The sequence below is a fragment of the Chlamydotis macqueenii genome, chromosome 17, assembly GCF_036417535.1.
Source record: "Chlamydotis macqueenii isolate bChlMac1 chromosome 17, bChlMac1.mat, whole genome shotgun sequence".
In the NCBI taxonomy this organism is placed as follows: domain Eukaryota; kingdom Metazoa; phylum Chordata; class Aves; order Otidiformes; family Otididae; genus Chlamydotis; species Chlamydotis macqueenii.
In genome coordinates, this window is record NC_141572.1 from 14,111,072 (window position 1) to 14,127,918 (window position 16,847).

Consider the following 16,847-nt stretch of genomic DNA (forward strand, 5'->3'; position numbering starts at 1 on the left):
AAATAAATTAAAATAAATAAACAGTGAAGAAAGGAGGAAGGAAAGTGAAGGTGTCCAGCAGAGCGCTGGTGGGCTCGGCCTGGGGCTCCCCACAGCACTTGGGGGGTGCAGACACCACCTCATGGCACCATCAACACATCTCCCATCTCCTCAGCGTGGCCAAAGAAACCAACCCGTGGGCCCCAACTCTTCCATAGCATCTAGCAAAGGTTGAGCGGCTCCTCCACCTCCAAGACATTCATTTCTGCCTACCATTTGTCTTAAATCTTAATCATCTCGGCTCCTACCATGGTCAACTACTGGACAGAAGTCATCGGGGCCAGACTCTGAGCTCACCATCCTCAGGAACCACCCAGTCATGAGTAATTTGGGGGGAAAGGTAGATAGAAGAAGCAGCAGGACCAGGAGATATAATCTAGCAGCCAAAGGAGGATATAGTGCTTTGGGGCCATGCGGCACCACCACCTCTGTCACTGGTAGCGGCTTCGCTACCCAGCCCCAAACGAGGTGTTTTCCATGAGCATTGAAATGCTGGAAAAAAACCTCAGACAGCAGCAAGGTTGAGGAAAAGCCTCGGAAGGTGACCAAAAGAAGGAAGTAGAGCTGGAGGATCAGGCCAGGAGAGGGTCACGGGGGCTGCTCCACTGCAAGAGCCTGAGGATGTGCCCTGGGGTTGAGGATGGTTCCCTACATCTCGAGCTGCTGCTCAAAACACCACTGTCCTAAAACCAGCTCTGCTTTTGCCTGACGCATCTGGAAACAACCCCTGTCCCTCCTCTAGCTCACGCAGCTGAACTGAGCCACCGGATGGACCTTCTCGCTCCTTCGGATCTCCTATTAGAGGGCATTGTGGAGAGCTTCTCCTACATTCTCTCCCTGCTGAAGGGCTGGATATTTTTAAACTGGGGAAAAAAAAAACCCGCACAAAGCTGGAGTCAAAAAACAAAGAACAACAACAACAACAACAACAAAAAGTAAGATTTGTTGGTTTGTTGGGTTTTTGGTTTGGTTTTGTTTTGTTTTTTTTTAATAATTAAGACTTTCAAAAATAAGAAGGCATGATGCAAATGACACGGCTGCATAAACAACCGTTGCTGCACTGAATGGAAGGGAAGGAGCTGCTCTTCTGAGCTCGTTGATGATAAATACAGGGCAGCTATTTTTCCATCGATACTATTGTGCAACGGCTCTGCTCATGGCCTGGCTGAGACGTTACGGTGAGGGAAGTCGGGGAGAAAGAAGAGGGAAATGAGGGAAGAGTTGGCAAGATTTGTTGGCTATAGGAGCGGATAGCTCCTCTTGGATGCCCAAAATCCAGGGGAGAAACGCTTGGCCAAAACCTGTGCTTCCACAAGGACCAAACCAACACAGTCAGCTCACTTGTTTCCTTGAGTCTCAGCTGATGAAACAGAGCAGGGAGCTGCCAGGGGCTGGTGAGACTCCATGGGGGAATACGCCAAGGTGAGACTTCCCAGGCAAGCGGAGCGCTTGGGGCACAGCGAGCAAAGACGTGGTAAGTCTTCCAAGATGGCCGTTGTACCATAGATCTGCGCAACGCCTATCAGGCTACAGCACTTTGCCACCACCGGTGCTGAGCGTCACCCATGGCATCATCTCCAGTATCTTTCCAACACGCTCCACTTGCTCCTGCTTGCCTAGCAAGCTCACGCCTAGCTCGAAAGTAAAAACACCAAATGAGGAGGACACCACCTTTCTACAGCGACCACTCCATCTGAACGTGGTTTGGGGACCGGTAATTTCATGGTGAGACCTCCCCGGCAGCGGAGACCTCCTGCGACAGGGGCGTGCTCCCTCCCACAGATCCCAGGACCATCGAGGGTGAAGGCATTGGTGAAAACTCAGAGAGGCTCTGAGGATTAGTGCAACGTTTATGGCACACATGCGCACACGCGCAGAGGATGGAGAGGGCATGGGACTGCAGGGAAGGGTCGGGATGGCGAGGACGGGTGGGCAGAGAGTGGGATGAAGAAGTTGGTGCATGTTAGCGAGGGATGCAGAGGAGGCAGAGGGCGAGCAGCCATGGAGCATCCTTTGGGCCAAGGTGATGCCCAGCCATCTACGCTGAGCTCTGCAGGCCACGCCCACTCTTCCCACTTGGCCCCATCACTGAAGGCAAGCCTGTCTCATCCCCACTTTGCACAAAAGAGTGAGATGCGCCCGCATGGCAAAGCAAATCCCCCAAAAGCATCACCAGGAGACTCATCCAGATCAACCAGCACACTTAGAGGCCGGTTCACCCCCTCTGCTCCTGCCCGCCTCAGACTTCACACGTACACACGTGTGCAAATCTTAAGAAATAAAAGCACCTTCTTACACACCCTCACAATTAAAGTACCACCTCTTCCTAGTCTCAATTAGGTTTCCAGTCTTCGTTTACTATTGCTGAAGTGGTTCAAACACCCGCAAGGGGAACCAGGACTTGTTAGTTTGCAGAGCCTCGTCATGTCTCCAAATTAAAGCTAACTTAGACCACGATTGAGTTATTCAGGATGGTTCCTGTCAAGCAATTACGCTCAATAAGGGCCTGAAAACGCAATTTGCTATCATCCATGGCTTGACAGCTCATCTAATGGGCTCAAGGGCTCATCCAAGCCGATGCGGAGAGGGAAATACCGGCACATGGTATTGAGATGGCAACACTGGCTCCAAGACGCTGCCCAAAGAGCATCTCTTTGGGGACGTCCAGGATTTGGCTGATGGAAGACAAATATGCAAGGAAAAAATGGTCTTGGGCATGGCTGCTCGTTCAGGGAGGGAGGCTGAGACGGCTGCGGCTCCTGTGCTCGCTCTGTACAACCAGAGCCCGTCTGCATCCCTGGCTCTGGCAATGAGCCCAGGGAAGGCAACTGGAGAGGGGAAGGACCCCAACCGCAGCTGCTCCCGCTCTGCCCAGCCCCAGAGCATCCCCAGCTCCACGGCTTCAGGAGCAAGGGTCAAAGCCAAGAGCGAAGCAGCATCAGGGAGGGCGAGAGGGAAAGGCTCGCTGATTAAATACGCAGCAGGGGAAATGGGTAAATTAACAGGAATGTGGAGATGTGCCCTGCTGAGAGGGAGACCTGGGGGGGCAAGCGTAAGTGGGCATGGCCGGGAGGTAGAGAAGCCACTTGTGAAAGGTCACCACTGCCCATTACGGGGCTGCCGAGGCGCTGGGGAGCACGACTCCTCCAGTTCCAGCTCTGCAGATGCATTTCCCCACGGGGGGCAGCTAATAGCACTAAACTCATGAATCAGCAACATTTCCTACCCTTCTTTCATTTAAAAAATAAAAAAAAAAATAAAGGAAATGAAATAAATCCACCGAGAACCAAGAAGCAACCCCTCCCCAACCGAGCATCACGAGCACTGACCGTGCTGAGTGGGACCAGAGGAGCCCTGGAGTTAAATTGAAGCCGTCTGCCCCGCGGGTTGTCCCTGCTCGGTGGGGAACCATCCTGAGACCCAACCCTACGCGCACGGAGCGTCACCCATTGTCCCCATCCCACCGCAGCCAGGCGTCCCCGGGGCTCGGCCGCTGGCTGGGTTCCTCTGGCCCTTGCGGGGAGGTGTCACGGGGTGAAACACTGCGGCATCATTCCCATCCCGTCGTCGGCCCGCGGTGCCCGCCATTCCTCCATAGCGTGGGGTGGGAAGTGGAGAGGAAGAGGAGAACCGCAGGGGGAGGAAGGCACCGTCCCTTAACTCCTCCCATCACAGCCTGGAAGGGACACAAGACAGCAGAGTCAGCGCTGGGTGCCTCATCCCGCAGCACCGGGGGGTTTGGCAAGGCAGCCCGCTGCAAAAATCCTCCCCAAATGGCTTTGCCACGGGGCTGCCCTCGACTGCACCAGCACCGCGGGAAGCCGTGCACTTCCGCACCTCCCCGCCAGTCTGCCTGGGGTTTCACTGGTGCGGGCAGCTCTCAGGTTGAGTATCGTCTAAAGGGGAAAGGGTGTGTTGGGTACCGCACCCCTCATCCCCATCCCCGTGCACCCAGGCTCTCCCAGCAACAGGACCCCCACAGGGTCTTCGCCTCCCGTCCCCTACGCGCAGAGACCGCGGGGCACCGCAGCCGGCTCATCCCCACACAGGGCCGGGACTCCTGGGCGAGCAGAGACCCCACGGAGAAGCCAGAACCAAACATGGGAATGTCAGGAACACAGGCCGGAGCTGACTCCCTAAGGAAGGAGGCAGCTCGGATGGAACAGGAGTGCCGCGCTGAAGCATCCTCCCTCCCCTCGCGCTCAGAAAAGAGGGGGCTGGTAATTAAGGGGAAGCTGCCGGGCAGCCAAGCCGGTGGCAGGCAGAGCGTGGCTCGGTGATTGCAAAAACCTTCCCAACCCAACCGAGCAATTACACAGCCTGCTGCCTTGGGGTTCATCAACCTTCCACTTGCCTTGCCCGGCTGCCAGAGCCACCCTGGTGCCCGCTCCGAGCACGGATCAGTAATTAACTTCCCTCCTGATTAACAGCTTAGGTTCCAGGTGATTTGGGGGCCATCCAACCGCTGGATTTGTGCTGTTCCCAGAAGCCCCCCTTGAGCACACGGGGACGGAGGTGGCACAGGGGACACTCCAGCAGCTGCCGCTGTACCCGTAACCTTGGGACCGCCAGCGCTTGCCGCATGGGTGAGGAAGCGAGGAGGTTTGGTCATCAGATGCAGGAGGAGAAACCGGCATCTCCAACCCTTGGTGGGGTCCAAGAGGGATGCTTGAAGCAGCCCCAAGTGCCTTCGCTTCTCCCTTAGCTCACTTTCGCCTCCCTCCCTCCCTCCATCTCCATTTCCAGCCTGCATGGTTCAGGGATGCACACCGGGAAAAGGAAAAATCCCCGCTGTGAGTGCAACCTCCGCATGGGTTAAGCCCTTGGTCCTATTTGTCACACTAGGATGAATTCAAGAGAAGAAAATGAGTTCCTAGGGGATTCTTCCATGTTTTTCCTGCTGTTACCAACAGGTCAGATCCTGAAACCCCAAGTGGGGACCCATTTACGCTGCATTTGCTGAAGCAGAGAGATGTGACCAAGCCAAAGCGGTGAAACCAAGCAAGGCTTGGCCATGAGCTGTCTGGGAGGAAAAAAAGACCACGCTCTTCTCCCACCGCTGGAAGCTGTGACGGTTGACACAGGCTGCGGGTCTGGGGAGGGACCCCATGGATTAATCTGGGCAAAAGAAGGAAAAAACACCTTCCCAGGAGGGAAAACTGCTCTGAGTGTGGTGGATGGGCAGGGACTGGAGCCCTGGCCGATGTCCCCAAGCAGATGTCCCTAAGGTACCAGCTCCAGCCTGCCCCTGGACCTACCCCACTTCTTCCTCCCAGCATTGGTGGAGCACAACGCCAGGCTTCCGCTGATCATCTCTGACTACTTTCCCAGACTTTTTCTACCCCAAGGAGGACAGCCAGCATCGTGGTGTCAGCTGGCATGGGCACAACACTCTGTGGCCACCCTTCCTACCCACCCGTTCCCACCCAGTTGGCATTGAACGTACCCAGAGCTCACCCCCGTGCTCCCCCAGTGCCAATGTCAGCCGTTCAGCTGAGATGGAGGAGTCTTGGGGGGTGCACACAGAGCTGCCTGCCGGCACGGGGAAGAACACACAGAGACAAGGACTTACTCTGCCGACTTCCAGAAGTGCCCAGGGTGGGAAAGGCGACGGTTGCGCTTTGGCAGTTTCTCCAGCATGTCCATGAGCTTGGTGAAGGTGGGTCTCTCCTCTTGCTCGTAGGCCCAGCAGAAGAGGAGGATGTCCTGCAGCCACACAGGGTGAGCACGTGAGGAAACTGAGCCACTCACTCTCCCACCACAACACCTGTGCCCAATGTCCACCCTACAAGGAGCTCATTTCCATCACCACATCCTCAAGACAGTTTGGGGTGGAGGGGGTGGATCCATCTGATAAGGACCCCCTCTCTATCACCACACGCGTGAGAAGGGCTGGAGTTGAGGGGATGCACCCATCCCGCAAAAGCCCCATCTCCATCACCACATCCTCGAGAAGGGTTGAGATGGAGGGGATGCATCCATCCCACGAGGACCCCATCTCCATCACTGCATCCTTGAGAAGGGCTAGAGTGGAGGGAACGTACAAGCTGAGCTGACACTTGTGCCACAGCAGCAGCACGACTGAGCCTCACTGGTTCAGGAGGGAGGGACCCCTTGCTTTTTTGCTGGCAGATGCTAGGCAGCACAGAGTGTTTTTCAAAGGGACCCTCCACCCAGGGCGTGCACCAGTGGGGCACATTTCCCTTCCACACACACACACACACACACACACACACACACACACACACAGGGCTCCAGTGCCTCTGCCACACCACTTACCGAGATCTCCTTGCCCATTCCAATCTGGCTGAGGTTGGGCTTCATCCCTCTTCCCACCTGCCAGATTATTGCCTCTGCTGGCTGCGTCTTGAAGGGCCATTCCCGCGCGTGCAGCTCATACCAGATTGTGCTGTTGGGAAACAGCGGGGATTAGAGATGGGAGGAGCTGGGAGTCATCCTGGGGTGGGATACCTGGCCATTGTACCCACATCCATCATCTCTCTCTCCCTGCTCCAAAAGCACAGAATCACAGAATCTTTAAGGTTGGAAAAGACCGCCAAGATCATCAAGTCCAACCGTCAACCCAACACCGCCATGTCCACTAAACCATGTCCTGAAGCGCAACATCTACACGTTCTTTGAACCCCTCCAGGAATGGTGATTCCACCACTTCCTTGGGCAGCCTATTCCAGGTGACGCTTTGTCCCAGGGCTGACACCAGAGCTTGCTACAGAGATATCACCTCTCCCATTTTGCAGGTAGGGAAACTGAGGCCACCAGCTTGACCGAGAGCATGCCACCAGCCTGCCGCAGCCCCCAGTTTAAACCAGGGAAGAACCAGCCAGCCTGTTCCATCAAGCGGGTATCTCCCGCCGGGCTGCGATAGCTCTTCATCCCACTGCCCGCAGAGCAGCTTAATAGGTGATGCTGGGGTTAAATACGTGGTCCAGCTGCCAGGCTGGTGTTTCAGACTCTGTCACCTGCTCCAGCTGTGCACGGCAGCGAGCGCTGGGGAAGGATGAGCCAAAGTATTCACTTTTGCTCCAACTTTTCCCTTTTTCCTCAATGTCAAGCTCATCCAAGCCATGGAATGAACCATCCCCAGCGCCCTCACCGACTGATGGCACCCGTGAACCCTCGGCCATCTGCCACTGCACCGGTCTCATCGCTAAGCCAAACCCTTTTCCGTGAGGACTCCCAAATCCAAGGGAATATCCCAAAACAAGGGCGTCTCTGGCTGAGCTGGCGGCCGCCCCCGCAGTCCTCCGCCCCCGCTACTGCCTGGGAGTTTTGTATCCTCATTTTCTGGCACCTGGAGGCTGGATGAGTCCTGGCTCCTGCAGCGCTGGCCCAGATCTCCAAGGCAAATTCCCCGGAGCTGCTTTTCCCTTCAAGGGATACCATCACAGCCAGTTAAAGCGGCAAGAAATGGGGTTAAAATGGCATTAGGTTGGGAAAATCTGGTGGAGGGGGTCTGAAAAATGAAGGATCGCTTTTGGATAGGGGGGCTCCCTGATTTTGGAAATCAGCTCTCCTGATTTTGGAAAAATATGCACAATTTGGCTGTAAATCTCAAAAAAAAAAAATATTAGATACTGTGGTGCTGCAGCTGTGGGGGAAGCAGGGGGCTGGAGAGGGGCAGGCTGAAGGTGCCCGAAGGCAGCCGATGCAGTTAAATTCAAGTTTGTGGTTAGAAGTTTAATTTAACATTTCTGCCATCGTCTGGGGTCTTTAAAAGACCTTTTCCTCTTGCTGTCGCTGATCCCCAAATCCCTAGAGGGAAGCAGCGATGGCAATAACCCTCCGGATCATCTGTGAGCCTTCCGGGCTCAGCGGAGGGCAGCAGAAACAAGAAAGAGGAAAAATGTGGGAAAATCTTTTAATCTTTGAAGAAAAATTCATGTTTTACATAAGGGCAGAGCTCTCACTCAAAAAAAAAGGAAAAAATAAGTCTAAGTAATGGACTCTCACTTAGTTCAATACAATCCCTTAATTACTTCTTTATTTTTGTGCTAAAGTGTACCTCGAGGAGACGAAAAAAAAAAAAGCTATCCCTTTTCAGCTGTAATTACTGTGGTTTTGATGGAACCGTCACCCTCCGATAACAGCCCCACGCGCACTAATCCCCGCGGCCTTTAAGGTGTCCACGAGAAAATTAATCCACTGGGTAAAACCCCCGGCCCTGCGTCCGCCTCGAGAAAGGTTTATTGGGTTAATCAACCAAAGGGTGTCCCCATCCCTCCCAGCTGCTTAGAGCAGCTCACACGTGAAACAACCACCCCAGTTCTCTGCAGCCCGCCCACTGCGCAGGGACTCACCCCAGCGCGAAGACGTCCGAGTGCTTGGAGAAGGGCAGCTTGTCCTCCTCGGTGTCCGGCGAGAGCTGGCGGATGATCTCGGGGGCGAGGTGGCACAACCAGCCGTTCTGGATCCGCAGCTTGTTCTCCCGCCTGCCAAAACACGGAGCCGAAGCCGTGGCATCCTTGCAAAGTTGGGTTTTAACCCCCTTGAGGAATGCCACCATAGTGGCTTTGCGTCTGTCCCTGCCGGGTTACAGGGCACAATTTGGGCACAGGAGGCTGGTGAGTGGGCGTTTAGGCTCTGCTGGGCTGACGATGGTGGTGCAGAGTCTGCCGGGGCCCTCGCTGCGACCATCAAACCAAAACACCTTAAAAGAGCCGGAGGCAAGGTACTACCTGGGTTAAATCTCACCAGCGCCGAGCCCTGAGCTGGCCCCGCTGTGGTTTGAGTGGGAGGTTGGACTGGGGACCTCTAAGTGTGTCTTCTGACCAAACCCACTCTTATAATAATGGCCTGGAAATCAGTGTCTTCAAGCGTTTGGCCCCAAAATGGGCTTTGTGTCCACGTCCTCCATGCCATCATCCATGGGAGGAGCCTGGCTTCATTATAATCACCAGTCCTCCCAGCTAACCTCAGCCATCTCTTCCCCTACCTCCTCAAGGTCCTCCTGCTCGGTACAAATGCATCAGGCTCCTTTGGCCAGCAGCTGAGGACGATGTTGGTTGCTCCTTCATCCTTTACAGCTGCCAGCAGGCACCTAGGATGCACCGCCAGCATAAAAAGGGGCCCCAGGCAGGGAAATGGGCAGGGACCACCAGTAGCGGTAGCATGTTAAGCAGCTTGATAGTGTGTGTGAGCGCAAATTTGGGAGCATAGTTTTGTGGGAGGTAACAAAAACTGTCCCATGCCGCGCCGGGCTAGAGAAGGACGAGCCCGCTGACTCGCGTCATGGAAGTTCTCCCTGTTTATGCTTTGATGCTCTCCCAGGGATGGCGACGCGTGGGGGCTGCGGAGTCATCTGTGCTCCTGAACTTCAGCCTGGGGCCAAAATCCCAGCAGCCAAGGGACACCATCCAGGCATGGGCGTCTCCATCCACCCCCAAGGCAGGATGACAAGATCCCACCACTGACTCCTTGGCTGGCTTTTCCCCCTGTGCCTGCATGCACGCAACGTGCACAATCCCAAGATGACAAAGCCGTCCCTGTGCCCAGAGCATCACCCCTCCTGGCAGCGACTGGAGGAGGAACCCCCTCCCTAGGGAAGGACGGTGCCAGTCCAGTGAATCACTGATGGAGCCTTCATGCCCCCTCCAGGGACTCGACAGCTCCTCTTCACCCTGCTGTGTTGGAGCCACCGCTGCAATCAGCGTCACCAGCGAGGCGTGGACCCCTCTGGTCCCCAGGAGCCGGAGGCGAGAGCACTTTGGCACAGGGGGAAGGCTTTCAGCTCCCCAGCCGCTCCCACTGCCATCCTCCAGCCCTGCATGGCTCTTAATTAGAAGCCAGCATTAAGCATCAGAGCAATTAGAAAAGACGCGGAGGAGCTCGCTCGTCCTTCCCTGTGTCTTCGGTCTCCATCCCCGGGCGGGCAGCGGGGAGCAGGATGCAGTGGGTTGCGCTCGGATCTGCTCCGCTGCCCTCAGCAAGACCAGGATTGCACCTGGGGCTTTTATTTTTGCTCACTCGAGTGCTGTTTCAGCCCAGGAGCAGCATTCAGGCCCACTCCAGGATGCTTTGGGGATGCGATTTATCTCCACAGCTCCCGTACGAGCCCAGCCCCATCCTCCTGCAAAGCTCACGTACACCCGAGCACGCAGCTACGTGTTACAAGCTTCCAGCAACAAGGGCTGAGCTTTAACGCAATCCTAAACGCATCTCAATTACAGCGATTTGAGGGTTCATGACAAAAGTTTGCCTGACTTCATAACCGACTCAGCCACTTCGTTAGCAGAAAGCAGCACAACCAGCCGAGCATCTTCGAAACCCAGCCTCAAGGCAAAAGCAAGAGCAGAAGAGCTCTTCAGACTACTCGAGACCCACCTCGTGCTCCTCCTAATTACAGAGCAGCCCTACCAAGCCCAACAACAAATAAATAAAGGAGAAATAAATCTGATTTCACCAGGATAAGACACTGGATTATAAAGTCTTTGCAGAAGGTATTTTAGTGGCCATAGCCGTCTACTTTTTCGGCAGTGCAAGCATGCCATGGCACGGATGGACGCTGCAAACTCCTTGTGCCAGACACTTCCATGAAGTGAAGGTGAGCCTGCTCTAGGAGGATGAGGAGGATCTTTAACTCACAGCATTTTTTAACCCTTGTGAAAACAGGCCAGTCTGTAATTCTCATTCACATCTGAAGTAACATCTCCATCCTCAACTCAACCTGCAAATATTTGCTCCCTCCTCCATACATGCTTGTCCATGCAAGCTTCCAAGGACTCAAAACTGGGCTTTATTGGTCTTCTCCACTTGAGAGAAACCGTAACTGGCAGAAAAACCACCCTGAGAAGGGAAATCAGACCTACAGACACTTGCCACTTTGAAAGTCATGGTGACTGATGAGTGCAGATCCCCAAAGCCATCTCTCAGCTCTCCATCAGTAGAAGACACATGTGCCACCAGCAGTCCTGGGCACTAACACTGAAAACTCCTTGGGGCAGAAATTTCCCTGTTTTTTCCATTCTTCTAGCAAAAAGCTGCTCATTTCTATCCAGCCTTACATTTCTGACCATCCTTCCTCTCCAGAGCAATCTCCCGGACTTTACCCCCACAAGTGACACCCCAATCTTGAGCAGAGATGGCCACGCATTGGTCCATCCTATTGGATACGCCATTTCTCCAGCGCTTCATCTTTCATTTTATCTGCAGACCATCTCTGACCTTCACAGCAAAGGTCCCTGGCAAAATTTGACCATTTTTGCCTAAATCCTTTTGCCGCTGCTGGAACGAGTTGCAACCTTATCTGGGCAGGACCTAAGTCCCAAACCCCCCACCCAGCTGCTAAACCAGAGCTGAAACCCACTTCTGCGCCATGGGGAGAGCAGTGGCACTGCTGGATTTCTTGGGCTTCCTAAGCTTTTGGCTAAGTTTGCACTAAAACCCGATGATATTTATACAAGCAGAACGGAAAGGCTGGCTGCCTGGCTTGCTGTGAGCGGTGTGGGATGGAGAAAGGTGGCATCGCCTTTTCCTCTAATCCTTTGACCTCATCCACATGGAAACTAGAAAAAAAAATATATATATCGTTTCCAAGGTGCATATTATCTCCTGAGCATCTTCGCCATAAAGTGATGATCGGCCACGACAAGATCTAAAGCTCAAACCCTACCATGCGAGGTGACGGAGACCAGAAGGCGGGCACCGCACTGCCAGAGGAAACCTGCCCAAGCTGCTGGCACCGATAACGCCCGGGCTTGGCCCGTGCTGCTTCTCACACAAAGGGTTGAGTGAAAAAGTGCCCTCCCGCTGGGAAGTCAGCAACACTTTTTTTTTTCAGTTTTCACAAAAAAGAAGGAAAACATAATCTCTGTTCTTTTTTTCCCTCTTCTGTTTCCCTTTCCCCCTCAGCTTTGCTTTTCTTCCTTTCCACGGCTGCTGAAACTCTTTGCCTTGCCATGCCTACAGCTTGAAAACCTCCCAAAGCACTGGAAAAAAACCCATTTAATAAGGAACATTTACTAAACAGGCTTGATTCCAAACCCAAAGAGACCCAAAAATGTCACAACGCTGTACATTGTCCTGAGCTTGGCTCTTGTTCGCTCCACGTCTTGCTCCGTGCCCGGGCTCAGCACAGACACCACGTCCAGATGTCCGCAGCACCCGAAAGGTCACCAGAGCGGCTGGGGGACAACCACGGGGACAGCGCCGCGTGATCCGGGCTGCTGCTCCGGCCACGTCGCTCATCAGCCAGGAGATGGAGCAGATGCCAGGGGATTTATAACGGTGTTGGGGAAAGGCCAAGGAATGAGCCACTTTTGCCAGCCCCAGTGAAACAGAGCCTGAGGAACATCTCCTGGCTGGCAGCAGGGTGGTTTGGCCATGGAAATGATGCATCCCATGGGAAGAGGTTGGGCTCAGGAGACCCTGCCCGGGGCCAGGCCCTGCCTCTCTGAACCAAACCGCAGGAGACTCGCATGCAGCATCGTGCTCCTTCCTACCCATCAAAAGCAACTCTGCCTTTAAACGTGAGGTTTAAAAAATAAATTAAACAAAATCGAACCAAAACAAGCTGCAGCTCCTACACCCAAGGAGCAGAGCAAGTTGTTTGCACCGCCCAGTGCCGAGCCCAAACCCACCTTTTGCTGCTGAAACCCCCCTTGCCCTCGCCGTCCCTCTGGGGCTTTGCACCGCAAACCCAACGCCGGCGTTGAGCACGGAGCTCGGTTGTGAGGGAGCGGGGCAGAGGGGTTTCTGCAGGAGCTCTTTTCCCAAAGCAAGCCTCCTCAAAAGCAAAATCCCGGGAGGGGACATGGTGAAATCTCCAGGGTGGCACCAGGACACTCAAAGGTGCCTTGTCCTCGTGCCTACCAAGGCTGCAGGCCCAGAAAGGCTCTTGCAGAGGAGGTTTTTGGGCTCCCTGTCTGTGTTCCCAGCTCAAAGGGGAGCTCTAGGGTATGGGGAGGACCCCCAGTATTTCCACCACATCATGTCTTTACCTGCCCGCCTGGAGAACTCCCGAGATGCTGAAGAGGCCGAAGTCCGTGATCACCACCTTCCCGTTGTCGTAGAAAACGTTTTTTGACTTGAGGTCCTTGTGAAGAATCCCCTTGGCATGCAGGTAGCCCATTCCCTAGGATGGAAAAAGAGAGAAAAATACCCTCAAACTGAAAAAGCAGCGCAAACAGCCAGGATAATGCCAGAGCAGGGGCAGCCCCACCGTTGCCAAGACGGGGAGAGCCCGGCTGCGAGCATCCCTGTGTCGCAGCGGCACGTCCGGGCTACCGAGCTGCGTCTGGGCCACAGCCAAAGGCTGCGCGTCCCCAAATTTCCCTGCAGAAAGGGCAGGTGTCCGCGGGGGGGGGCCTGGCTTGGGACAGGCGTTGGGTGGTGCTCACGGAGGGCGACGGGATCACGGCGTGGGCGTCCCGCTCTCGGCTGCGACAGCGGCCACTCATCTTCCTGATTAATCGGTTACGCAAGAACAATTAGCGGCAAATCAAACTGGCAGTCGCCTTCCTGAAATCCTCTGCTGGGAAATTGATGATGATGATGTTTTCGCCTTCGTTCTCTTTCAGGGCTGAGAGCGGAGGGGTAATAAGTCAAAGCTCTCCATCACCGCCGCTGCACACCCTGACTGAGCCATTAGCGCTTCCTACGTGCGCACCAACACCATTAGCCTGGAAACAAGCGCCTCGCGGGAGTCCTGCCTTAATTCTTTTCCCCTAGGAAAAACTACTCGGTGGTTAATTAAAATTATTGCTAATGATGCAAAAAAAATAAAAAGGCCATGGGTGGGAAAGCCAAACTTGCCTGCCCCGGGCTTGTTTAGCAGCGGCAAATTGAGCAGAGTGCCGATGGCTCCGCGTGGCGGACGTTCGGCTCGACGGGATAACCGGCGCTGGGAACCGGGAGTGCGATAAAAACCATTTATCCTGACTTCAGCAGGGCTTTCGATGCTGTCGCACTTTTCATTCTCGTAAGCAGACTAGGGAAACTTGGTCTACAGGAATCTCAGTTGTCCATCACTGACATGATGAGATTTATGAACTGGATTTCCACGGGGGTCCATCCTAGGTCTGATCTTTCCATGTATCATCATCAACCACGCAGGCAGTGGGATGAGAATAGATTTTTAAGTTTGCAGCTGATGTGGAGCTGGGAGGCATGATCCAAATTTGGAAATGATCTGGAAAAATTGGGAAAGCAACCTGAAAACCCCACGAATCCTCAAATGCAAATGCCCAGGATGTGAGGGGAAAAAAATTCCCGAAGGTACCAAGGATTCGCCAGCAACACAGACTCACAGGGCTCCGCTCCAGCAGCGGGAAATGCTGGGGGCAGCCGGCGACAGCAAACCCCCCAACCCCGCAAGTCTTGGGGGTTTAACCGTACCCCTCGGCAGTCGCATCCCAAAGAGCCTCTGCTAAGAGACGCTGGGGGAAGGAAAAGATTCGGGGCTGCGGCTGGCCCCGAGATGCTGCAGCTGGATGCTGGGACCATTCCAGGCACCAGGATTATTTAGGGGTCTCCGAGTCCCAGCACATGAAATAATAATGAGGTTTAAAATCTGCTTTGAAATGTCACTGTCACCTTCACAAAGTGCCGTGGTTGTGCGAGGAACGGCAGTTCAATGCCGTGAGCCCGTTCCTCCCGCACGGTGCAGAGCAGGGCCCTGAGCACCCATGGGACAGGATGAGACCCGGTGCCACGGGAATGCTGCGCAGCCTCCTCCCAGCAGCTGGAGGTGACAGGAACTGGGAGCAGGGACTTTGCACCCGTGCTCACACAGCGTGGATGGGACCACATCTCCCGTGCAATCATCAAACGCAGCCCGAGCCTTGGCAGAAGGTATTTCTCAAGGAGCTCTCGACAAACCCAAATCCCTCGCCTCGCTCCGCAGGACATTGCACAGATCCCACTGCAAATTCCAGCCCCGACGCCTTGGCCCCTGGGATGATCTGTGAGAAAACACTCTCGGCCCGCTAATGCCTTAATTTGCTCGGCGGCCCGGCGTGCGTGAAAAGCCAGCTCCCTCTGCCGGCTCCACTTCTTAAATATATTAACTTTCGCCTCCGGAGGATCACGTCAGAACGAGAGCCCTTGAACCCGCTAATCCAACAAATTTAGCAGCTCTGCTATCGCATACGGGGACTCAAAGCATGAAGTCAAACAACCGTCACACCCAGGAAGCAGAGACAAAGCCTCCACGACGGTCCTGCATTCGACTTCTCCGGGCAATGCTGCCTCAAGCCCAACCAAACAGAGATGTCCAGGTTTTCCTACGCGTCTCCACACCAGCCACCTCCAAGTCCACCAAACCATCTTTAATATCTGCTGGTGGTTGATGCAGAAAGGTGGGAAGGCAGAGAAACTGCTCCTCCTGGTGCACACCAGCAATGGGCCGTGCATTTGGGGCAGAGCACCGAGGTGGCTGAGACAGGGGTGTGATGGACCTCTCTTGCGAGCAGGAGCCGCCGGCTTAAAATTTTTCCAGTGCACAGGGAGAGCTTTGCCATTGGACCTCTGCTAATTCCTACGGGGACCCAGGTGGGACCCAGAGCCCCTAACCCCGTACTCCCAAGGGGGAAAGGGGATGCAGGCAAGCTGGCTTGCTGCTGGGGCTACAACCAGGTCTACGTGCAGTCATGCTGATCTTCAGCAGATCTCATGGGTGACATTCTGCATGATAACGCTTTCATCTTCACAGTAACACTTTTTGGTCAGGCACTGGAGCAGGCTGCCCAAGGAAGTGGTGGAGTCACCATCCCTGGAGGTGTTCAAAGAACGTGAAGACATGGCACTTGAGGACATGGTTCAGTCGACACGGTGGTGCTGGGTTGATGTTTGGACTTGGTGATCTTGGAGGTCTTTTCCAACCTTAAAGATTCTATGATCTCATGGATCCAGTGATGCTTCCCCAGTGCCAGTGATGCCTCATAACACCACGAAGAGTTTGAGGTTTCCAATCTGTTCCTAATGCACATGCAGCTGCAGAAGGCAGCGGTCTCTTCGCGGCAGCGGTCTCTTTGCCTACTCCTCCAAACCCCAGCCCACACGAAGCAACGCAAGCCTCACAGAGAAAGGGGCTGAACCGAGCTGTTACCTCCCACTGGGAACATCTGTGAGCGAGAACCCTGAGCACAAGCGCAGACGTTTGCCCAATGGAAAAAATCCATCTTTAAAATGTGGAAAGTACGGATCTGTCCTGGTTCTGGCTAGGACAGAGTTAATATTCACCTGAGCTGGGTGAAGAACTGGAGCTGGTAGCCAGAACCAGGACAGGATCACAAGTAGAAGTTCAGCAGAGAGGTCCTCAGCGGTCTCAGACACCCCAAATTCAGGCCACAGCTTCACCGCTCCAGGACACCCCTTGCAACGCCGGCTCAGCAAAGCAGTTAAGCCTACGCTCAACTGTCACCTCCTGCCCAGAGCCCAGTGGGAGGAGTTTACTTTAAAAACAGCGTGAATTTTGCTGAATCTGGGCGTAAATAAAGGCAAAATTGGCAATCTGATAAGAGGCAGCATAAGCACAGGCAGGGGAACGGCACCATTCGGGATATATCACAGAACTGTTTTATAACATGGATTTGAATATTTAAGTGGGTTTAAGATCTACCAGGAAAAATACTTTTTTTTTTTTTTTTTTCTGTAGAAATATGTTAAACACGAGCTCAGCCCTGGATGATTTGGTCTTGCCACAGGCCAGAGGTGCTGGCTGGCCTTAAGCAGGGCACAGAGCCAGCGTCGTGACTCCCACAGTAGGACACATGCCAAATACTTCCGGTATCGTTTGGTGTTAAACGTGCTCAGAACTGTGGTACAATGCTACTCTGGCAGATGGATCAACA

General features: G+C 54.2%; 1 protein-coding gene across 3 annotated transcripts in view; it reads right to left on the minus strand.

Moving 5' to 3' along the window:
• Window positions 1–2,861: 2,861 nt before the first annotated feature.
• KSR2 (kinase suppressor of ras 2) overlaps window positions 2,862–16,847 on the minus strand; it is a 70,747-nt gene continuing 56,761 nt past the window's right edge. For 2 of the 3 annotated variants that reach the window (XM_086761327.1, XM_086761325.1), the window contains 5 exons: window positions 12,996–13,129; window positions 8,358–8,489; window positions 6,319–6,448; window positions 5,612–5,745; window positions 2,862–3,715 (listed from right to left, as the gene is read on the minus strand). In XM_086761327.1, coding sequence (XP_086617453.1) covers window positions 3,709–3,715; window positions 5,612–5,745; window positions 6,319–6,448; window positions 8,358–8,489; window positions 12,996–13,129 — 537 coding nt within the window. In that variant the 3' untranslated portion in view covers window positions 2,862–3,708. Of the gene's footprint in view, window positions 3,716–5,607; window positions 5,746–6,318; window positions 6,449–8,357; window positions 8,490–12,995; window positions 13,130–16,847 lie in introns of those variants that run through there. The other variant, XM_086761326.1, reaches the window with a different exon arrangement.